At 44.4% G+C, this 24974-nt stretch overlaps 2 protein-coding genes across 2 annotated transcripts in view; one reads left to right on the forward strand and one right to left on the reverse strand.

Annotated features, from left to right (window-relative positions):
• The window catches only part of LOC129697934 (solute carrier family 15 member 1-like), a 54065-nt gene that overhangs the window by 17722 nt on the left and 11369 nt on the right, over positions 1-24974 (forward strand). Inside the window, exons 7-17 of the mRNA XM_055636670.1 lie at positions 262-342; positions 6056-6138; positions 8991-9077; positions 10423-10512; positions 11010-11054; positions 11156-11188; positions 11289-11377; positions 20099-20180; positions 21057-21179; positions 23944-24093; positions 24196-24242. Coding sequence (XP_055492645.1) covers positions 262-342; positions 6056-6138; positions 8991-9077; positions 10423-10512; positions 11010-11054; positions 11156-11188; positions 11289-11377; positions 20099-20180; positions 21057-21179; positions 23944-24093; positions 24196-24242 — 910 coding nt within the window. The remainder of the gene's footprint in view (positions 1-261; positions 343-6055; positions 6139-8990; positions 9078-10422; positions 10513-11009; positions 11055-11155; positions 11189-11288; positions 11378-20098; positions 20181-21056; positions 21180-23943; positions 24094-24195; positions 24243-24974) is intronic.
• LOC129697933 (uncharacterized) overlaps positions 9443-24974 on the reverse strand; it is a 30199-nt gene continuing 14667 nt past the window's right edge. Inside the window, exons 2-3 of the mRNA XM_055636669.1 lie at positions 12584-12641; positions 9443-10414 (exon numbers count right to left, since the gene is read on the reverse strand). The gene's annotated coding sequence lies outside the window, so the exon portion shown is untranslated. The remainder of the gene's footprint in view (positions 10415-12583; positions 12642-24974) is intronic.

A 24974-nucleotide genomic window follows, 5' to 3' on the forward strand; every position in this document is an offset into this window, starting at 1 on the left:
CAATTTTGTCTACCTTCGATTTTCCAGCATCTGCAGTTCCTTCTTAAACTTAATACAATTTTCCCAATCTGGTCCAACAAGTCTTCTGCATAACCTTCGATCCTGCCGATCTTTGTATTCCAGTCTTCCTCTCATATGTATCCTGATTATTAGCATATTTAATTTTGTACCCAAACCTTGAAATAGCAAGTTATGAATAATTCCTGAAATGGCTTTGTACATTAGGCTTCTAAACAGTGAATGAATGCTCTCATATTTTAGAACAAACTTGTGGCAAGGTCCCCCAGCCATGTTATCCTCTGGCTTTCGGGATCCCAGGAGCACTGATGGCAGTAGCTTTAGGTAAGTCTTGTTCATTATTTCCTCCAAGCTATTTTGATTTGTTGCTTCAAACTACATTGATTTGAGATATAGATAATCACAACAAGGTAAATGATGCTGGTTTGGTGATGGGGGGGGGGGGGGGGGGAACGGAGTCGTTCCTCGACAAGTCCTACAGTACGATTGTTACACCTAAGGTACTGGAAGAGAGAAGGTGGGAGACAGTGAGAAAGGGAGGGTAGCATGGAATGCCAACGTCCCCGGGTGGTGTACCTCTTGTAAACAGGTTCATCCGCTTAGAAGCTGTTGGGACAGAAGACGTGAGCGGCGGACTGGCTTGCGATGCGAATAGGGCTGTTGAGCCAAAACCAAAAAGGCCTAAGGCAGGCAAGGTCATTGTAGTGGGAGACTCCATCGTGAGAGGTACGGACAGGGGTTTCTGCGGCAACAGACGGGATGTGAGGATGGTGTGCTGCCTTCCCGGTGCCAGGATCCAGGATGTCACGGACAGAGTGCAGAAAATCCTCAAGGGCGAAGGTGAACATCCGGAAGTGGTAGTGCATGTCGGCACAAACGATGTCGGAAAAAAGGGGATGAATATTCTGCAGCGTGACTTTAGAGAGCTCGGAAAAATGTTGAAAAGCAGGACCTCCAGAGTTGTTATCTCCGGTTTGCTTCCAGTTCCCCGTGCTGGTGAGAGCAGGAACAGGGAGATACGGGACCTGAACGTGTGGCTGAGGAACTGGTGCATGGGGCAGGGATTTAGATTCTTAGATCACTGGGATCTGTTTTGGGGTAAGGGTGAACTGTACAAAAGGGACGGATTGCATCTTAACAGGTGTGTGACCAGCATTCTGGCAGGCAGGTTTGCCACTGCTACACGGGTGGCTTTAAACTGAATAAGGGGGGTGGGGTGTCGAATGGGATAGTGGAGGATCGAGTTAAAGGGAAAGGGTTTCTTAAATGTGTGAGCGTAGAGACTGAGGGGGTGTAAAATGAGGGTAGAAGCAATTGGTAGCAAGGTGAAAAGTAAAAGTGGCAGGCAGACAAAACCCGGGCAAAAATCAAAAAGGGCCACTTTTCAACACAATTGTATAAGGGGGTAAGAGTGTTGTAAAAACAAGCCTGAAGGCTTTGTGTCTCAATGCAAGGAGCATTCGTAATAAGGTGGATGAGTTGAATGTGCAGATAGCTATTAATGACTATGATATAGTTGGGATCACGGAGACATGGCTCCAGGGTGACCGAGGCAGGGAGCTGAACATCCAGGGATATTCAATATTCAGGAGGGATAGAGAGAAAGGAAAAGGAGGTGGGGTAGCTTTACTGATTAGCGAGGAGATTAATGCAATGGAAAGGAAGGACATTAGTTTGGAGGATGTGGAATCGGTATGGGTAGAGCTGCGAAACACTAAGGGGCAGAAAACGCTGGTGGGTGTTGTGTACAGGCCACCTAACAGTAGTAGTGAAGTTGGAGATGGTATCAAACAGGAAATTAGAAATGCGTGCGACAAAGGCAAAACAGTTATAATGGGTGACTTCAATCTACATATAGATTGGGTGAATCAAATTGGCAGGGGTGCTGAGGAAGAGGATTTCTTGGAATGTATGCGGGATAGTTATCTAAATAAACATGTATAGAAACCAACGAGAGAGCAGGCTATTTTAGACTGGGTATTGAGTAATGAGGAAGGGTTAGTTAGCAATCTTGTTGTACGTGCCCCCTTGGGCAAGAGTGACCATAATATGGTTGAGTTCTTCATTAGGATGGAGAGTGACATTGTTAATTCAGAAACAATGGTTCTGAACTTAAAGAAAGGTAACTTTGAGGGTATGAGACGTGAATTGGCCAAGATTGACTGGCAATTACTTCTAAAAGGGTTGACGGTGGATATGCAATGGAAGACATTTAAAGACTGCATGGATGAACTACAAAAATTGTTCATCCCAGTTTGGCAAAAGAATAAATCAGGGAAGGTAGTACATCCATGGATAACAAGGGAAATCAGGGATAGTATCAAAGCGAAGGATGATGCGTACAAATTAGCCAGAAAAAGCAGCATACCGGAGGACTGGGAGAAATTCAAAGACCAGCCGAGGAGGACAAAGGGCTTAATTAGGAAAGGAAAAATAGATTATGAAAGAAAACTGGCAGGGAACATAAAAGGTGCTGGAAGCTGACTTTGTGGAAGAATTTCAGAGGAAGGAAACATCTCTCAAGAAGACCTCCGATTCCTGTCAAGGATGGAAAAAGGCATCAGGCTCAAGGAGGATGGTCACTATGAGATGAACTGGCAGGGAACATACGAACTGACTGCAAAAGTTTTTTATAGATATGTGAAAAAGAAAGAGATTAGTTAAAACAAATGTAGGTCCCTTGCAGTCAGAAACAGGTGAGTTGATCATGGGGAACAAGGATATGGCGGACCAATTGAATAACTACTTTGGTTCCGTCTTCACTAAGGAAGACATAAATAATTTGCCGGAAATAGCAGGGGACCGCGGGTCAAAGGAGTTGGAGGAATTGAGTGAAATCCAGGTTAGCCGGGAAGTGGTGTTGGGTAAATTGAATGGATTAAAGGCCGATAAATCCCCAGGGCCAGATAGGCTGCATCCCAGAGTACTTAAGGAAGTAGCTCCAGAAATAGTGGATGCATTAGTAATAATCTTTCAAAACTCTTTAGATTCTGGAGTAGTTCCTGAAGATTGGCGGGTAGCAAACGTAACCCCACTTTTTAAGAAGGTAGGGAGAGAGAAAATGGGGAATTACAGACCAGTTAGTCTAACATCGGTAGTGGGGAAACTGCTAGAGTCAGTTATTAAAGATGGGATAGCAGCACATTTGGAAAGTGGTGAAATCATTGGACAAAGTCAGCATGGATTTACGAAAGGTAAATCATGTCTGACGAATCTTATAGAATTTTTCGAGGATGTAACTAATAGCGTGGATAGGGGAGAACCAGTGGATGTGGTGTATCTGGACTTCCAGAAGGCATTCGACAAGGTCCCACATAAGAGATTAGTATACAAACTTAAAGTACACGGCATTGGGGGTTCAGTATTGATGTGGATAGAGAACTGGCTGGCAAACAGGAAGCAAAGAGTAGTAATAAACGGGTCCTTTTCACAATGGCAGGCAGTGACTAGTGGGATACCGCAAGGCTCACTGCTGGGATCCCACCTATTTACAAATATATTAATGATCTGGATGAGGGAATTGAAGGCAATATCTCCAAGTTTGCGGATGACACTAAGCTGGGGGGCAGTGTTAGCTGTGAGGAGGATGCTAGGAGGCTGCAAGGTGACTTGGATAGGCTGGGTGAGTGGGCAAATGTTTGGCAGATGCAGTATAATGTGGATAAATGTGAGGTTATCCATTTTGGTGGCAAAAACAGGAAAGCAGACTATTATCTAAATGGTGGCCGACTAGGAAAAGGGGAGACGCAGCGAGACCTGGGTGTCATGGTACACCAGTCATTGAAAGTAGGCATGCAGGTGCAGCAGGCAGTGAAGAAAGCGAATGGTATGTTAGCTTTCATTGCAAAAGGATTTGAGTATAGGAGCAGGGAGGTTCTACTGCAGTTGTACAGGGTCTTGGTGAGACCACACCTGGAGTATTGCGTACAAGTTTTGGTCTCCAAATCTGAGGAAGGACATTATTGCCATAGAGGGAGTGCAGAGAAAGTTCACCAGACTGATTCCTGGGATGTCTGGACTGTCTTATGAAGAAAGACTGGATAGACTTGGTTTATACTCTCTAGAATTTAGGAGATTGAGAGGGAATCTTATAGAAACTTACAAAATTCTTAAGGGGTTGGACAGGCTAGATGCAGGAAGATTGCTCCCGATGTTGGGGAAGTCCAGGACAAGGGGTCACAGCTTAAGGATAAGGGGGAAATCCTTTAAAACCGAGATGAGAAGAACCTTTTTCACACAGAGAGTGGTGAATCTCTGGAACTCTCTGCCACAGAGGGTAGTCGAGGCCAGTTCATTGGCTATATTTAAGAGGGAGTTAGATGTGGCCCTTGTGGCTAAGGGGATCAAAGGGTATGGAGAGAAGGCAGGTACGGGATACTGAGTTGGATGATCAGCCATGATCATATTGAATGGCGGTGCAGGCTCGAAGGGCCGAATGGCCTACTCCTGCACCTAATTTCTATGTTTCTATGTTTCTATAGTAACCATGTGGACCATGGGGGTTTTATTTGCTCCTGGGTACGACATCCATTAATTTAACTTATCTTCATGAAGGGATGGATCCTACACTGTCAATGCATGAGGGGTTTCTGATGATATGGGATGGTTCAGGAACCGTAGACATTAAGGACTGGCATGCTTAGCACTGCAGCAATAAGAACAACAATTTTCAAAAAGAGTTGTGGAAATATCCTTGTGCCTTATTTACATTGAACATCTCCATTATAAAACTGTAATGTTGTGCACCGTAGAAAGAGGCCATTCAGCCCCATGCCTGTGCTTGCTCTTTCCAACACGTCAGCAGTTACATCCTCTCCTTTTAATACCACAGGTGGAGGAGTGGGAGGGTGAGGGCGAGTGGAGAAGAAAGGTGTTTGATTTAATAGGTGGAGGAGAAAAGGCATGTGACAAAACCTCCAGTTAATGCCTATCATCAGTTGGGAGGTTGTATTATCATGTGTTGTTCGTTGGAACTATGTTGTTGTGACATGCCGATTAAGTTCAGGGCATACTAATGTCATGTGACCAGGAGCAGTCTGCAGGGCAGATGCAATTAGAGCAAGATTAGAAGTCATTGCAAGTTTATTAGTACATTGAACAAGTTATTAGGTAATGTACATTCCTTTGGAACTTGTTTAAGGGGCAAAGAGCAGTATTACAGCCCTACCATAATTTTACATTCCGACCTTTACTGAGGGGAACCTGATGATGAAGGACCAGTGTTTCCAAGTCAGGACAGTGCGGTACTAGAACGAAAAGCACATCTCCGTATTTTACAGCCCTGTTATCAAGCATAATTCTGGTGAGAGTCGCTCCGACGGCTATCTACCTTATTGGTGACCCTCGGGGATCTTTTCAGACTTGACCGTTACCTGATGAAGTACCTGTTGTGACTAGCATATTTCCAAGTCCGCCATCTTGTAAGACAGATTAAATCTGGTCCTGAAACTTCTGGAAGGTCACCATGAGGCACGAGGCACATAAACATAAACTAGCTTCTGCTCTTGGCCTCAAGGGGCGCTGGCATTTACGTTACACCTTGCACTCAATGTTATTCCATCATGTATATGGTTCGGTTGTAATGCCTTTCCACTGACCGGTTAGCGCACAACAAAAGCTTTTCACTGTATCTTGGTACACGTGATAATAAACTAAACTAAACTATATTTGGAGAGGAACCTGCAGGTGGCGGTGTTCCCTTGTACTTGCTGCTCTTGGTGGTGGAGGACACATGTCTGGGAGGTGTTGTAGTAGTTTGGGTCAGTAATTGCTGCACATACTGTAGATAGTACACACTATGGGCTGATGTGAACGGATGTTTAAGATGGTAAATGAGAGGTCAATCATGTGGCTGCTTTGTCCCAGATGGCATTGAGCCCCTTGAGTATTGTCGGAGCCACTATTCCAGACAAGTGGCTGGTGTTCCATCACACTCTAGATGTCCCCAAATGTTCTCCAGGATTGTGTTAAGCTTTATGGACTTACTTTGTATTCAAATAATTACAGTGCATTAACCATAGCATGCTGTGTCTTTCAGTTGTCTTTATTGGAGGAAGTTCCTTGTACAAGAAGTCTTCTCCACAGGGGAATGTCGTGCTTAAAGTTAGCAAGTGCATTGCAGTAAGTAATAATACAGCAACCAAATCCTTTCTTCTAAAGAGAACAGTGGATTGGGGATCTTGAGAAGGATATTGACATAAATATTTCTGCTTCTTCACTATAATTGTTTGACCTTCGCAAAAATGAGTAATTCGGTGGATTGACTAATGGGCCTGTCCCACTTAGGCGATTTTTCAGCGGACTGCCGTAGACTGTCAAGTTGCTGGCAATCGCCTGAAAAACCGGCAACTGGAACAGTGACTGTCAGAATGGAATACACACACGCACACACAAACACATCGCTTCCTTCACCAGCATGTTATGCAGGAGGGGGACAGGGCAAGCGGGGGAGCGCTGTCTAAAAAATTCACACGGTGCAAAGCCAAGGTGAAACAGACACACACCACGATGAACAGGAAGGTTGGCGCTGTAAAAAGACGGCAAAAGCACAGTGTACGGTAAGCCCTTTAAAAGAGGGAGGGAGAGGCGGCGAGAAGGATGGGAGACAACTTTTAAGAAGCCAGAGAATCACGGCTGTGAAGCTCAGCGGACATTTAACATTACTGGTCGGTTATCCTTGGTTCTGAAAACTACTGCTTACCTTTTTTTTCCCAATGAGCCAATGAAATTCACTGTTCAGTTCTCGTAGGCTACAACCTACGAGAATCTTTGACCTCCTGTCAACCCATTAGGACCTCCTGGCAACCCACCTACGAGAATTCTTGATACTCTCCAGGACGGTTTCATTCTAGTCGCCGCTAATTTTTCAACATGTTGAAAAATTCACGGCGACCATAATGAGGCCGTGACTAGTTCCCAGAATGCGGGAACTCTTCACGACCATGAAGGCGACTCTCCGGGCAACCACCCGCGAACATGTGGCGACCATGTGGTGACTACATAGTCTCCTGCAGTCGTCTAAAACGTCCCCTAAATGAGACAGGCCCATTACTCTCTTGGAAACCAAATTCTTTGCTCTTAAACAAGTGCAGTGGAAATTGGTTCCTCACATTAGAAAGGCGTTTTGAGTATTAGCTTGCCAATTCTAAATTCACTGCCCGAGATTCAATTTCATGGACATCACTAGAATTAACCACCATGAGGTTAGTCACAACGTGTGTCCATTAATCTTGCACCATTCGGTGTTATGATCAAGGACCATTCTCCACCTGAAAATACTAGCATCCTGTTGCTGGGAAGAACGTCCTCATTAGTGGCAGACCTGTGATGCCTTATAGCACTGTGTACGAGGAAGATGGATGAAGCTGGCTCGTGACCTGGCAGTCTCGAGTAGGTTGGCAAGGAATTATTTGAAAAAGTCATCTTGGTGAGCTGCTTTGTCGATGAAGGGAAAGGAAATGCTGGAAATCTGAAACAAAAAACGACAGAAATAGTTGCCACTTCTCTCTGACAATACAGACAAACTGCGAAATCAAGTTACAATGTATCGGTTAGCGGCGGAATGACTTAGACATCGCAGCATGGATAGAGGCCACTTCACCCAGTAGGTACAGTCTTCTCACAAGCCACGCCCAAGTCACCAACACAATCCATCAACAAATCTGGAACAAGCAAGTCTGCAGGACATCAAGACTAGACGTTCCTGATACATTGACCTCCACCTATGAAGTTTTGATCTGTACCTTCACAAATTGGTGCATAGTGAGTAAACAGACAAAAGGGCAAAGATATCACCTCCCACAAAGCACAGGAAAATAATTAGAAATGGTAATAATGGAGTGGGAATCAGCTATTGGTCGCTGCCACCAGCATCGCTCTCTCCCCACCCCCCGCCCCCAAATAATAGATTTCATTAGTATTGTTAAAATGGTGAGAGAGTGAAAAGTGTAGCTGTTCAGAGAGGCCTGGGTGTCCCTGTACATACACTGATGTAAGTTAATGGTTATGTGCAGTAAGCAATTGTAGGTTGGCCTTCATTTAAAGACAATTTCAATATAAGAATATCTAACTGTAGATAAACAGAGCTCTGGTGAGAGTACTTTTAATGCGAGTAGGAAGGAACTGCAGAAGCTGGTTCACACCAAAGATAAACACAAACTACTGGAGTAACTCTGCAGGTTGGCAGCATCTCTGGAGAAGGGTTTTGTGTCAAAACCCTTCTTCAGACCCTTTTAATACTTTTAAGATGGTGTGTCTCTCTACCCAAGGGTATATTTGCAATGCAACAGCAATTCACTAAATCATGACTTGGGCTGCTGGGTTTGCCTATCAATTGAGATTAGGCACAGTGGCCCCTTTGCCCTGGAGTTAAGAAGAAAGTAATCTTCTTGAAATATACCAACTTTCTTACAAGGCTTAACAGAATACATATACCATGTATGATGTTTCCCAGACTGAGGTGTCTGGAATCAGAGAGCACAGTCTCAGAGTAAAGGGCCAGAAATCAGGACAGAGATGGGAAGAAATTTCTTCTGTCAGAGAGTGGTGAATCTTTTGAATGCTGCACCAAAGAGCTCAGTTGTTGGTATATTCAAAGCATAGGTTGATAATGTTGTGGTGATTAAAGACATTTCAGGATATGGGCATAGGCCAGGAAATGGAGCTGAGCCGTCATGAACCCACTAAGTGGAGGAGCAGATGCAAGGATCCAATTAGCATATAGATTAAAAACATAGCAGGCATGTTTATCTGGGAGAAATTGAAGAGAATGTGCGGAGAATAAAAAATTGCATTCATGATGGATGTGTCAAAAAGTGCTTGCTGGTCTGGGTGGACTCGATGGGCCTGTTTCTGTGTTGCATGACTTAATGGCTCCTGAGGATGATGTCCCTGACATGCTTTACTTTTATTAAACTTTTGTTAACCTTTGTTAATAGTATTTCAAATTGAATGTTTTTCCCCCCTCCCAACAGTATGCAATCAGAAACAGATTCAGGCATCGCAGTGAGGAGTTCCCCAAACGAGAACATTTTATGGACTGGGCTTCAGACCGATATGATGTAAGTTGTTGTTGGAAAAAAATCCATATTTGTTCCTACTTATGGAATTTCACTACAAACAAGACTATTTAGAGTCATACAGTGTGGAAACAGGCCCTTTGGCCCATTTTGCCGAAGGGCCTGTTTCCACGCTGTATCTTTAAATTAAACTAAAAACACTAAAACCAGAGGAAATCTAAAGAATGGTCTCTACCCGAAACGTCGCCCAATTTCTTCTATCCGGAGATGCTGGCTGCTCCATGGAGTCCCCCCGCACAATTAAAGCATGGAATAGTCTTCACCTTACCATAGTTACCCAACCAGACGCAAGTAAATTCAAGGTAGCTCTATTTTCCCAAGAACCCTTTTTTGCTTAAGTCCAAGTCAAGAGTCAAGAGAGTTTTATTGCCATGTGTCCCAGATGAAAGCTGCAGCACAACAGAATATGTAAACATAATACAGAACAGGAGATTCTGTAACAGGAGGTTCAGTATGTCTATATACCATAGACCATATATATACACAATCAATAAACAAATAAAGTGCAATAGGCTGTTATTTTTCAGAGTTTGGAGTTTGGTGGTGGAGGGTCCACTCCAGCTTAAATTCCATTTGAAATATTTTTGGAGGACCAGGAAACCAAGCCGTGGCATTGCGCATGCGCAAGGCGGCCGGCCGTGCCGGCGGATGAGACGCGGGCGGAGAGCGGAGAACCGGCGGCCCAGATACGGATGGCGGGCGGAGACGGAGAGTGACAGAGAGAGAGATAGATAGGGGGGCCCGCTCAGAGTTGAACGATAGGTATCTCGGGTGCTTGCCAAGCCGGTCAAAATGGCATGGCTTTTAGGTTGCCTGGCGGGACTTTAAGTCACCATTGGCACCCGGGCAACCGTTAAATTCAAGTCCTGCATGCGTGCAACTCAGTTTATTGACTGCTTTGAATTGCATCTAACGTATAGGTGACTGGTGGAATCTGGGGGAGAACTGATCGGAATGTGAGAAGAATTGAAAGGGATCAACATACAAATGTTGCTTAATGGTTGGCGTCAACTCGATGGGCCAAAGAGCCTCCTCCTTGATTGCAGGATTCCATGGTTCCGGCTACTGTAATTCTGGGAAAGACTTGAGGGGACGAAAGGCCTTCTTCCTGTTTGTACGTTCCTCCTTTCAACAATGCATGGGAATTACAGGATGGACTTGGCTTGTTCTGCGCTGAGCACCAAGTGTTGCTGCTGGAGTCAGCATTGATATCAGCAAGTCCAATGGGCAATGTCCATTCACATTATGTTTCCAGCTGTGCAGAATGGGTGTGGGAAGCATCCATCCCGCTTTCTCATTGTCTCTTCTCTTTTATCAACCTGTTTAGGAACATTTGATTGCTCAAATCAAGATGGTGCTGAAAGTTTTATTCATGTATATCCCTCTTCCCATGTTCTGGGCTTTGTTTGACCAGCAGGTAAGATATTCATATTATAAGTAAACTGTGTAAAGTGGATAAATCAAATAGGATCACAAAGGCCACTTAGCTCTTCATGCCTACAAAGCCCTTAAATATGACCACAGCTCATCTTTACCTATAATTATTTCCTATTATTACCTATAATAACCTATACTAATCTAATTTCCCTATGTTCTCCTAATATCAACAAATCTGTTGATCTCTGTATAAAATATGGCAAGTGATATAAGCTCCATAGCCCTCTTGGGTAGAAAACTCCAAAGACTCGCTGTCCCTTTTCATTTCATCCCTCATGTCTTCATCTCTCTTCCAGAAACCCATTCCTGCTCTTCATTTCAACCGCTCCCAGTGGGTGTGAGTTCCTGTTGCTCCCAGTCCTCTGGGGAAAGAGGTTTAAGTTCCCGACTGGTTATTTTATTGATTATTTTTACATTTATAACCTCCAAATATGTTATGAATTCGAGCCCCGCTATACCCATTCTTTGTTTCTACAGGGTTCAAGATGGACTTTGCAAGCTATTGCAATGAATGGAAATTTTGTAAGGATCTTCATAAGGATATTAATAAACAATTTCACAATATTTCAAGGCTTTTTTTTAACTGGACTGATGGTTATCAATAAATGTTTACTTGTCTTTAGGGAGGCCTTGACATCCAGCCTGACCAGATGCAGGTAAGCATGTTTCACGTTTCAAGGTGAGTTTTGTGTGTAACAGTCCGTCGCTATAACTAAACTAGAATCCAACTGAATTTTGTCCTGTTTTTTTATCCAGACGGTGAACCCAATCCTGATTCTGGTTTTGGTTCCATTTGTTGACACAATTGTCTACCCCCTGATTGCTAAGTGCAAGTTAAACTTTACGTAAGTATGACAGGTGACACACTTTGCCAGGTTAAATCATGATTCTGGGATCATTTGTGGATGTATTTCAACAGGCTGTAGGGCATTGGCATGAATGATGGTGGATGCTGAAGATGGAAATCAGACTGGTGGTCCCTTTACAGTAAAGCTTAATAGAGTTATCATGGTAATCCTGGCTTCAAGTGAATCTCACCCGAGCCCCCTTTCTTCAATTGTAGCACTGCTCCAAAATAAGCTTAAGGAACTGAATCTCATCTTCCTCGTTCCATCCCTCAGAACTCACACTGTATTCAACAATTTCCAATAATCAACCATTATTGCCTTTCAATTTCACAGTTCCAGCAATTACAGTCTTTTATATCTCTTTCCTGATGATCATGAATAATCATCCATTTTCTCATATCTCGGACCCTTCTTAGGTTAGTCACTAAATCCTTTATTACCACCCTTCACCCTGCTCCATCACATCATGTATCATTGAACTTCTGTTGTTTACAAATTGTGTCTTCATCTATATTACAAAAAGTCTGATCTTGACCGATTTTGGCCCACTGTGCTGCGATTTCCAAGAGAACACCGCTATCTATGGCCATCATTTTTGGCCACCTCGCTCAGAGCTCCCTTCCGCCTTCTGGGACAAGAGGATTTTTCCCATTGATGAAAATTCAGAGAGATATTAAAGTTTTTTTTTAAATTGCCATTCTCTCTGCTGCCCCTGCTGGAAGTAGGGGGACGGACTATAAAACCAGGAAGTGGTGTGCCTCACTCAGTCTCTGCAAGATGGAGGAAGCCATCTCTCTGAGCTCTGAATAACATTGAACACATGCCTACTCAACTGTGAGTGCCCTTAATGTGGTTTGAAAATGAAAATATGGTTGGTTTGAAATAAAAAGGCACTGCCTGCAAATAGTTGTTTGGGGGGTTTAGGTTGAAGTAAAAAGGCACTGCCTGCAAATGGTTGTTTGGGGGGTTTGGGTTGAAGTGAAAAGGCACTGCCTGCAAATGGTTGTTTGGGGGGTTGGGTTGAAGTGAAAAGGCACTGCCTGCAAATGGTTGTTTGTTGGGTTGAAAAGGCACTGCCTGCAAATGGTTGTTTGGGGGGTTTGTGTTGAAGTGAAAAGGCACTGCCTGCAAATAGTTGTTTGTCTAAACTTGACAACTTCCTGTTTGCACTATATTGATTTTAGATAAAACGCTACTACTTACGGCTGTGATCTTTGGCCATCTTACTCAGTTCCTCTCCTCTCATCAGGTGCAGAGGATTCTTCCCATCAATGAAAAACAAAAGTGTTATTAGTGTTTAAAAAATGTTGAGAATCTCTCTCCTGTCAATCACGCCATGAAGGCCACACCTTTTCCGGTGGGAGGGGGAGGGATTATAAAACCCGGGAGTGTGGGTGTGGCTCAGTCGCTGCATGATGGGGGAGGGAGAGGTCACGACTCTGTCTGAGCTGCGAATCAACTGAACACACTGAATGTCTACAGTGTGGTTTTATGGTAGTTTTTATGGTGGTTTCACCCTGCTTGAAATAGTATGAAAATGCATTTGAATGTGGTGGCCTTGCACAAAATGGTATGAAACTGCATTTGAATGTGGTGTCGTTGCACCCTGCATGAAATGGTATTAAACTGCATTTGAATTTGGTGGCCTTGCACCCTTCTTGAAGTGATATGAAATTGCACTTGAATTTTACTTCGGAGTCACGTGAGTGACTACGTGAAGAACCCCGCTTCCAACGCATGCGTGCCATATAGCTACACGCATTGCACGAGTCAACAGGAGGGGGAGGACGTCCCCCAGTAACGGGAGAAGACAAAAGGGCCAGCAAAAGGCAGGTAAGGCACTCTGCATTTTATTCAACAGAAAAATGGACAGAGTAAAGAGGAAGCGGTCTGCTAAAAAGCTGCCCGAGAAACGCGTTGAAAAGGGCAGAGACAGCAGCCGCCGGCTCTAGATGCCTCGGTAGAGGAATCAGCTGTGCCAGAAATCGTTCTGGCACCGATGAAATTTACTTCCTGGCCTGGAGGCAAAGTTCAACACAAAACTCACCACATAGAAGAGCCTGACTTGGAGCAGCAGCGGGCGACCAGCCCGTATCAATATCGGACCAGGGCTGAGCGGGTGCGGGAGACGAAACAAACCCGCTATGAGTGGCTGCATACGGAGCAGCCAGGAGAAACAGCTGACCGGGAACAGACGTGGACCTACAGTCAGGACCGGTGTGGCCAGCGGCGGGATGAGGAAAGCCCGCAAACCAGCACCCGTGAGTACCGGGGACGGGAACAGCGGGGATGCAGCAAAGAGCAGCACACTGCTGAAAGGCTGCAGGAATGGGAGCAGCCAAAAATGGCAAGTGCAGCTCAACAGAAAGCACGACTAAAGGAGCTGCTGGAGGAGCTCCTTTACAGTGGCAGTCCCATGAATGTGGAGACTAGCCACAGTGGGCAGGCAAGCCCCATATGGGTACCCCGTGAGGGACCCCCTGAAATCTCAGACTCTTCGGAGGAGAGTGGGCAGGACCCTGATGGGCCAGACCCTGATCACACAGCTTCCCATGATCCTGAAACTGCAGAAAAAGATACACTGCTGGACATGGTGGCAGATTACTTCAAACCAAGTCAAACAGGGGCAGACTTGGATCCAGGATGGCAGCCATTAATATGCTGGCCACAATTTGCAAACAACAAAATCACAGAGACAAGCCAGACATCTGCCACCTGGTAACTGTGATGCATTAAAAGTCCCCCAACCCTTTTGTTTGGGCAGGGACTTGACCGACCTCAAGATCCAAAAAAACCTAAAGGGGATGAAGAGGGATCACAGACACTGGGGCTCATCAAAGCCCAAGCGCAAAGCTCTGCTTATTTTGAGGAATCATGCGGAAGGTACCAGCCACATGGAAGACAATTTGCAAAAAAGTGTGGCTCAATGGGCACCTTGAGCGGCAGTGCCAGAAAAGCAATACACTGGGGCTCCCGCAGCGCAAAGGCTTTTTTTAGGGTATGGCACATGGGACCGAAAAGTGTGGCCATACCTTGCCAGAAAAACAATAAACCCGCATGCGGTATGGCCAGGGACCTCACCCTGGAAGATACAACCTCGTACAACACGAATCGAATAAAAACAGAACCCCCCTTTTTCAAAAAACCAAGGAAATAACTCAACCACCGGTAACCATGGAGGTAGGTGGGTGTGGTTCTTTTGTAAAAAAGGGACCCACGACGGTGGGGGGGGGGGGGGGGGGGGGGGGGGGGGGGGGGGGGAGGTTGCAATACTACAGTTACGAATGGTGTAAAATCACTATAGACTCGAATATTCTAAGCAGTATTCAGGGTTATCTGATAGAATTTACTCATTCCAATAACCCCCCAGTACAACATACACCAGAAAGGCATTTCATCCTTACAAAAACCGAACAATCTAAAGCCCACATGGAGCTACAACGATTGTATACAAAAGGTGTGATTGAACATACTATTCATGAACAATTAGAATTTGTATCAAACATATTTATTAAAAATAAAAAAGATGGGGGTTGCAGGATTATTATTGACCTTTCAACCCTAAACACATTTGTTCAATATGTTCATTTTAAGATGGATACCTTTATCACTGCTAAAGAATTAGTGTCAGCTGGGTTCTATATGGCAAGCATCGACTTAAAAGATGCATACTATACAGTACCCATCAGAGGGGAACACAGACGGTATTTGAAATTTAACTGGATGGGGGAACTTTGGCAATATAGAGCCTTACCAATTGGGCTAACATCAGCCCCCAGATTATTTACTAAAATTCTGAAACCAGCTTTGGCATTGTTACGTAAACAAAGCCATAGGGTGATGGCATTTTTATTGTTGGCACAACTTATGAATTGGCACTTCAAACAGTACTTGCCACAAAACAATTGTTTGAACAACTAGGGTTTATCATCCATCCAGTTAAGTGTAAATTGATACCAGCAACTAATATGGATTATTTAGGATTCACCATTAACACGGTCAATATGTCAATAACTTTACCAATAGATAAAGCCGCAGCCCTACAGGAGGATTGCAGGGAGCTTCTTAACACCAACAGACCCTCCATTAGACGGGTAGCCCGGATAATTGGGAAGATTGTGGCTACATTCCCGGCCACACAATTTGGGCCATTACATTATCAAAATTTGCAAAGAGCAAATATTAGAGCACTCAAATTTAACAAGGGTCATTTTGATAGACCTATGGAGCTGCCTACGGGAAGCTATAATTGAACTACAGTGGTGGGAACATAACATTAGGTATTGCTCCAACCCCATCATTATTGACAACCCGTCTATGGTATTACAAACAGATGCCAGCGCCATTGGTTGGGGAGCCACTAACTCTGTTTCCAGTTGTGGAGGGAGGTGGAAGGAAGAAGAGGCAGTATTACTTAACACACGTGGTATTAATTACCTAGAGATGTTAGGGGAATTTTATGGCCTTAAGTCATATTGCTCAGCAATTAAGCACCAACATGTATGATTACAAATTGATAATACCACCGCGGTGGCATATATTAATCACATGGGTGGAAATATATCGACATCTTGTGATCCATTGGCAAATTTAATTTGGCAATGGTGTATCCAAAGAAACATTTGGATATCAGCAACATACCTACCAGGTAAGCTAAATTCAGTGGCAGACACCAGATCACGCAAATTTAATGAAAACACGGAATGGATGTTAAATAAAAATATATTTGCTGAAATTACAGCAAAATATGGTAGACCAGATATTGATCTTTTTGCATCCAGGTTGAATCACCAATTACCAAGGAATGTGTCCTGGGAACCAGACCCTGGGGCAGAAGCTACAGATGCTTTCTCACTGCATTGGGGGAAATGGCTTTTTTATGCATTTCCCCCGTTCTGCCTCATCAATCGGGTACTAAGGAAAATTCAACAAGACTCGGCATCTGGGATTCTCATAGTACCCGATTGGCCTACTCAACCGTGGTATTCGGTCATACAGGGGATGGTGTTACAACCATGTTCCCTTATTGGACATAGCCCGAATTTATTAATTCATCCAGTGACTGGGGGCAGTCACCCATGCCATAAGACTATGGATTTGTTGATTTGTAGAGTCTGAAAGACCCACTACACGGCATGGGGCTGTCAGACAGGACGATGAATCTCATCTCATCCGCACTAAGACTGTCAACACGGAAGCAGTACCTCGGACACATCAAGAAATGGGACATATACTGCTTTGACAACAACCTCGACCAAAGGGCCAAGAACATTCCGGCCGTATTGGAATTTTTAACAAGCCTCCATTGTGATAAACGATTGGGCTACAGTGCCATCAATAGTGCCAGAAGTGCACTCTCCAATTACCTACATTGTTACGGCCGCGTGCATACATAGTGCCGGTGCCAGGGAATCGGTTGGTGATCCTCTGTGTCCGTGCAACGGTCTGAGTATGCTGGCAGCCCTCGGCTACCTCAGCGGGGTGCTCAAACCCGGGTGGTGGGTAGATCACAAGGAACGGAGCGGCACACGGTGGGAACGCACCCCCTGGTAACAAAACTTATGAGGGGCATATTCAATGCAAAACCCCTAAAACCAGGTACTCCAAAATCTGGGAGGTGGGTGTCGTTTTTGAACATGCTGAGGAGCTGGTCGCCCATAACAGCATTATCACTTCAGAAACTGACCATGAAGATGGTTATGCTCATTGCGTTAGTTACCGCACAACGAGTCCAGTCATTAAGCAAACTGAGCCTGGACTCCTTGATCATCTCACCAGAGAAACTGGTGTTTGTCATACAGGATTTAATAAAACAAAACAGACCAGGTTCATCGGGTCAAGTGATTGAATTTATGGCATATCCATATGACGAACGCCTGTGTATAGCAAGACATATCCAATTATACATGGAATATACTAAGAGCATTCGAGGTCAGGAAATGGCTTTGTTAATTTCTTACAAGAAACCGCACAAAAGTGTCATGACCCAAACTATTTCAAGGTGGCTCAAATGTGTCCTAAAGATGGCAGGAATAGACACTAATGTTTTTAAATCTCATTCCACCAGGGCTGCAGCAACATCCGCAGCAAAAATTCTGGAGGTGCCCACAGACCAAATCCTCAGAATGGCAGGATGGTCATCCGAAAGGACTTTCCAAAGGTTTTATAACAAACCAGTTTTGGAGCCATCATCGTTTTCGGAAAGCATTTTACGTTCAATAATATAATTTGCCCGAAAGGTTACAGGGCTATGATTTCAATTAATAAATTTATTTTTTCGTTATATCACACAAGTCTTTGTATGAGTGTGTTTAAAATTGCTAATGATGCTCTCTCCCAATACCCAAGGCAGTTGTGAAGCATGGACTCGTTCCACGGCATGAGGTCACAGAGCTTTGAAATCTTCATGTAGTCACTCACGTGACTCCGAAGTAAAATAGTAAGATTAAACGAAAACTTACCAGTTTGAAGTTTGATCTGTATTTTATGAGGAGGAACGTTGAGGGAATACGTGCCCTCCGCTCCCACCCTCCTATGATCATATCAAAAACTGGTATCTCTTTGATAATCTTACTATGTTAGGTCATTATAGTTTCTGTGACCTCACACCGCTGCTTTGAAGAATCACACGCATGCGTTGGAAGCGGGTTCTTCACGTATTCCCTCAACGTTCCTCCTCATAAAATACAGATCAAACTTCAAACTGGTAAGTTCTCGTTTAATCTTACTATTCAGTGGCCTTGCACCCTGCTTGAAATGGTAGGAAAATGGATTTGAATTTGGTGGCCTAGTACACTGCTTGAAATGGAATTTCAAGGAATAGCCGTGAGTCAACTGCCAGCCCACCAGCCGTGAGTGAGCTGCCAGCACATCAGGCTTGAGGGACTGAGCTGCCACCCCAAGAATCCATTTGGCCCACAATGTTCACACTAGCCCTCTGGAGACCAGTAGTCACTGCAGCCAACAACATCCATACCAGCGCTCCAGAAAGCCCCCCCCCCCCCCCCCCCCCTACCAGCGCTCCAGAAAGCCCCCCCCCCCCTGCCCCCCCCGCCCCCCTGGCCACCAATATTGGAATTGGTGGAGAGGTGGAATATTGCATTGGGGGTCCAACCCTCCTGTGTGAACATGAGACCCAATGGGTCCCACTTAGTCTAGTTATTCACTACAATTACTGCATCTTTAACTTTAGCATCCTTCAAACATCTGACCGTCGACCTGAAACCTTAATTATGTTTTTCCTTTTATAGATGCAGCCTTACCTGCTGATTATTGCCAGCATTATCTGTTTAAAATGAATACAAAGGTTCAAAGTCTAATATCCATCTGCGGCTCAAAACATTTATCTCCTGTACTCCGAGTACCACAGATTTCTCCTCTTGTCCTCCTCCTTTTAATTTCCCTGGGATAATGATGCCTGCTTGGGAGTATGCACAGGAATATAATTTAAGTCCGAATTCTTCATGTCTTGGCAATTCAAGCGTCTGTCTAAAATCCTCTTAAACATTGTAATTGTTTCTTATACTACCACCTCTTCTGGAAGTACGTTCCAGATATCAGCCACGCTCTGTGTAAAAAAAAAAAACTCCTCTCGGATCCCCTTAAAATCTCCTTCTTCTTACCCTAAAACCCATGCCTTCTTGTTTTCGATACTTCTATAATAGGGTGATTTTGCCTTCCCACGCTGTCTGGGTCTTTCATAATCTCCTATGGCCATCCCTCAACTTCCTTTTCTCTAAGGAACACATGTCCAGCCTATTCAATCTCTCCCCAACAATAACATCTTCCACTCCACGCAATTTCCTGGTGAATCTGCTTGGCACTCCGTCCAGCGCATCTCCATATAGATGCCTTTCTAGAGGGAGATGTAATGCACCTACATCATGATTATTGAAGATGCTGTGTTCCTGTTTGGCTCACCGTGTGCCTGGTGCCAGGTCCATTAGTTCCCTCCCAAACATCCTCTCTCCCTTCCCACCTTTGCCTCTCACCTTTGTTCATTTATTTACCTCTGATAGTCAAACAAGTTTTGCCTGAAAACCAAACACCTAAGTCAGCCTTGAATGTATTCACTTTTTCCCTCTCCCCAGCTCTCAGGGATAGAGAATCCAAAAGACGTAGCATTTCAACAGCAGAAATTCCTTCCTACCTTTGTTTTCCAATAGATGACTCCTTTATTCTGAAACTATGTCTCCTCCTTCTTGACTCCTCCATGAGGGTCCATGAGGCAACTTTAGCATTTGCCTCGTCACAGCCCTTGGAAGACTGTACATTTCAATAATGGTGCAACAACAGCGCAGTTAGTAGAGCTCCTGTCTCACAGTGCCAGAAACCCTGGTTCAATCCTGACCTCGGGTACTGCATTCCCTGTGAGTTTCCCCAGTCTCCTCCCACATCCCAAAGATGTACGGGTTGGTTGATAAATTGGCCACTGCAAATTATCCCGAGTGTGTAGGTGACGGGTTGAATCTGGGGAGAGGGGATGAGAATGTGAGGAGAATAAAAAATGTGATCAGTACGAATGGTCAACATGGGCCGAAGGGCCTGTTTGCATGTTGCAGGGCACAATGGAAGAGTTCATGCTTAATTCCCATTTCGTAAAGCCGTCACTATTTTAACAAAGGAAATGAGGCAGAGTCCTGCTGGGCCAAATGACATGTGTCTCTGCTGGATGCTCCATAAGTGCTTTTCATAAGTGGACTTTTATTGTGCTTGTAGACCGCTGAGAAAGATGACGGTCGGGATGTTCCTTGCAGCTCTGGCCTTCATTGCTGCTGCTTTGGTGCAAATTCAAATCGATGTGAGTAAAGTGTCATATGAATTATAAAGGGAGCTTCCAGAACATGGAACCATTAAAGTTATGGTTCTTCCGATGAGACCTGTCCTTGTAGTCTTTTGGAGTTGGATACAGATTTTTCAGATAATCAGCAGCTCCAGCCTTTGTCCTGTAGTCGTAGTGACATACAGCAGGGATACTCGGCTTGTACTCGCTATAATTTAGAAGATTGAGGGTGGATCTTATAGAAACTTACAAAATTCTTAAGGGGTTGGACAGGCTAGATGCAGGAAGATTGTTCCCGATGTTGGGGAAGTCTAGAACAAGGGGTCACAGTTTAAGGATAAGGGGGAAATCTTTTAGGACTGCGATGAGGAAAACATTTTTCACACAGAGAGTGGTGAATCTCTGGAATTCTCTGCCACAGAAGGTAGTTGAGGCCAGTTCATTGGCTATATTTAAGAGGGAGTTACATGTGGCCCTTGTGGCTAAAGGGATCAGGGGGTATGGAGAAAAGGCAGGTACAGGATACTGAGTTGGATGATCAGCCATGATCATATTGAATGGCGGTGCAGGCTCGAAGGGCCGAATGGCCGACTCTTGCACCTATTTTCGATGTTTCTATGTTTCTATGCTCTGGTTTTCCCTCACATCCTGAAAATCTGTGGTTTAGTCTGTTAATTGGAAGCTGTAAATTGCCCCTAACGGATGGGAGAGTCGTAGAATCTTGGGAGAGATGTTTGAAATGTGGTCAGAACAAAATGGGTCAGGGTAGGATTAGTATAAAAATAGGTCATAGTCAATGGGATGAAGGGCCTGTTTACTTTCCACTCTATGATGCATCAGCAATTAAAATGGCACTGGGTGATCCTAACTAGATCTTGCTTCTTTTCCTTTTAGAAAACTCTTCCTCATTTTCCTGTTGGTGACCAAAGCCAAATTAAGATTATAAATGTTGGTAAAACAGGAATCAATGCAACCCTGAATGGATTATCCCAGTCTTACAGTGTGCAGCCATCACAGGTAAGTAGTATCAATGACTATTCTGACCATCCCTCTGACCTTGCACAAAGCAGCCTCTCCCATTGTGAAGGCACTACATTCCATCAGCATTCCTCCTAAATTCCTCCAGTTTGCGGATAATTATACATAAGTGATCCTACCATCAGGCTGATGTCAGCTCTCCAATGAGTCTGAAGAAGGGTCAGTTTCAGCCCGAAACGTCGCCTATTTCCTTCGCTCCATGAATGCTGCCTCACCCGCTGAGTTTCTCCAGCATTTTTGTCTACCTCCAATTAGTCTTTTTGCTTGAGGGACAGTGTGGGCCACTCCTCGTTCTACATTTTAAGAGACATAAGGAACAGCAGATGCTGGAATCTTGCGCAGAACACAAAACGTTGGAATAATTCAGCAACACATTTCCAACTCAGAATAGTATATGTTAGGGGGTGGGTGTGGGGATAGGGTGGGGGTAGGAGCCTCCAGGTGGTAAGTGGTCATAAATGATAGGACTAGATTTAGGCCATTCGGCCCATCAAGTCTATTCCGCCATTCAATTGTAAATGATCTATCACTCCCTCCTAACCATATTCTCCTGTCTTCTCTCCATAACCTCTGACACCTGTACTAATCAAAAATCTATCTATCTCTGCTTAAAAATTATTCACTGACTTGGCCTCCACAACCTTCTGTGGCAAAGAATTCCACCACCCTCTGACTAAATAAATTTATCCTCGTCTCCTTCCTATAAGAACGTCCTTTAATTCTGAGGCTTTGACCTCTAGTCCTAGACTCTCCGACTAGTGAAAACATCCTCTCCATATCCACTCTATCCAAGCCTTTACTATTCTGTGTGTTTCAATGAGGTCCCCCTCATTCTTCTAAACTCCAGCGAGTACAGGCCCAGTGCCGACAAACGCTCATCAGACATAAAAACGGCTTTTTTACACGAGTAGTAGCTCTGCTCAATAACCAAAAGTCCGTAGCCTCATTTTGCTCTGGTATTTTATTTCATTCACATGTTTAAACTGATGTTTTATTATTAATGTCTAGTGTTTTATGTGTCATTCTAAATTGTTACTGCATGTCGTGTGGTTACTTGTGAGCAGAGTACCAAGGCAAATTCCTTGTATGTGTGCATACTTGGCCAATAAACGTATTCATTCATAAACGTATTAATTCAGCAGAGGTAACCCACACATTCCTGGAATCATTCTTGTAAACCTCCTCTGGACCCTCTCCAGAGCCAGAAAATCCTTCCTCAGATATAGTGCCCAAAATTGCTCACAATTGCTCACAACCTTATAGAGGTGTTCAGCGTGGTGTTCCCCTGCACCAACTGGCCTTGTGCTTCTTACTGATAGAGGTAATGGGTTTGGAAGGTGCTGAGAAAGTGGTCTGGGTACACATTGTAGATGGTACACACAGCAGACATGGTACTTCTCATGGTGGAGGCAATGAATGTTTGGTCTGATGGATGGGATGCAGATCAAGTGGGCTGATTTTTCTTGGATAGAGTTAGCCTACTCAAATGTTATTAGAACTGCCCTCACTAGGAAAGGTGGAGAGCATTTCTTTGCACAACCTACTTGTGCCATGTGGCTGGTATAAAGAACTTTAAGATGGCAGGAGTTGAACCATCCACTGAACTATCAGAAGCATCCACAGTCTCTGACCCTGTACCCAATGATCTATTGTACATTTTCCTTGATCTCCATTCCCTTTATCCTGTTTTCACACCTTACACTTCCGTATCTATGCACTTCCTTATCTATGTAACACCCACTCCCTTACATCAGTCTGAAGAAGGGTCTCGACCCGAAACATCACCCATTCCCTCTCCAGAAATGCTACCTGTCCCACTGAGTTACTCCAGCATTTTGTGTCTACATAGATACATAGAAAATAGGTGCAGGAGTAGGCCATTCGGCCCTTCGAGCCTGCACCGCCATTTGATATGATCATGGCTGATCATCCAACTCAGTATCCCATCCCTGCCTTCTCTCCATACCTCCTGATCCCTTTAGCCACAAGGGCCACATCTAACTCCCTCTTAAATATATCCAATGAACTGGCCTCAACTACCTTCTGTGGCAGAGAATTCCACAGATTCACCACTCTCTGTGTGAAAAATGTTTTCCTCATCTCGGTCCTAAAAGTCTTCCCTCTTATCCTTAAACTGTGACCCCTAGTTCTGGACTTCCCCAAAACCGGGAATAATCTTCCTGCATCTAGCCTGTCCAACCCCTTAAGAATTTTGTAAGTTTCTATAAGATCCCCCCTCAGTCTTCTGAATTCCAACGTGTACAAGCCGAGTCTATCCAGTCTTTCCTCATATGAAAGTCCTGCCATCCCAGGAATCAGTCTGGTGAACCTTCTCTGTACTCCCTCTATGGCAAGAATGTCTTTCCTCAGATTAGGAGACCAAAACTGTACGCAATACTCCAGGTGTGGTCTCGCCAAGACCCTGTATAACTGCAGTAGAACCTCCCTGCTCTTATGCTCAAATCCTTTGCTGCTGCACCAAGACCTACCTTTAATTTAAACCAGCATCTGCAGTTCCTTCCTACACTAGTAGCTACAGTGTTGTATTACTGTCCAGGTTAAGTTTCTGGTTAATTGTGGCCTGCAGGATGGAGACAGTGGGAAGCTCGCTGTTGATAATTCCATTGAATGTCAAAGGCAGCTGGTTAAATGCTCTCATAGTGGTCTTGCTAATAACATAAACAAGCCTACGTCTTGCAAATGATTGTTTTTTGTTGTTGATGCAATATCCCATCGTTTTCAGGCAACTGACTATATCACTGTCCCAACAATGGCTCTGAAAACTATTGCTGTTGACGATGGCAAACAGAACAAAGTCATTCAAACTCATCTTTCCAATAAAACTCGCCACACACTGTTGGTAACAGACTTGCCCACTCTTGATGACGAATTGGTGAGTGAGCTTCTGTGTGTGTGTAATAAGGGTGAAATAAAGACTAATTGTGATATACACTGATTGATGCAAAATCTACATCTCTTTTTGTTATTTTTTCAGTTGAAGGATATTAACAACAAACCAGAGGAAGGAAAAAATGCCATCAGGTTGGTTCCTTCATATGGAAAATCCTGCACCTTCCACTCTCTGTAAACTTGAAAACTGTAGACTGTAAGCTTAGGAAGTTCAGCATGTCCCCTAGAACTCTCACCAACTTCTACAGATGCACCATAGAAAGCATTTTATCAGGATGCATAACAGCTTGGTTTGGGAACAGCTCCAGCCACGACCGCAGAAATTGCAGAAAATTGTGAACGCAACCCAGACCATCACACAAACCAAGCTCCCTTCTATTGACTCCATTTATACCTCACGCTGCCTCGGCAGGGCCAGCAGCATAATCAAGGACGAGTCGCACCCTGGCCACTCCCTCATTTCCCCTCTCCCATCAGGCAAAAGGTATAGAAGTGTGAAAACGTACACCTCCAGATTCAGGGACAGTTTCTTCCCAGCTGTTATTAGGCAACTGAATCATCCTACCACAACCAGAGAGCAGTGCTGAACTACTAACTACCTCTTTGGTGACCCTCAGACTGTCCTTGATCAGACTTTGTGTTTGAGAAGGAACTGCAGATGCTGGAAAATCGAAGGTACACAAAAATGCTGGAGAAACTCAGCGGGTGCAGCAGCATCTATGGAGCGAAGGAAATAGGCAACGTTTCGGTCCGAAATGGTTTGAAGAAGGGTTTTGGCCCGAAACGTTGCCTATTTCCTTCGCACCCTTCCATGGCCTTACCTCCCCTTATCTCTTGCAACTGCAAGATCATTGGTTCTTCTAA

This window comes from Leucoraja erinacea, chromosome 6 (genome assembly GCF_028641065.1).
Source record: "Leucoraja erinacea ecotype New England chromosome 6, Leri_hhj_1, whole genome shotgun sequence".
Lineage (NCBI taxonomy): Eukaryota > Metazoa > Chordata > Chondrichthyes > Rajiformes > Rajidae > Leucoraja > Leucoraja erinaceus.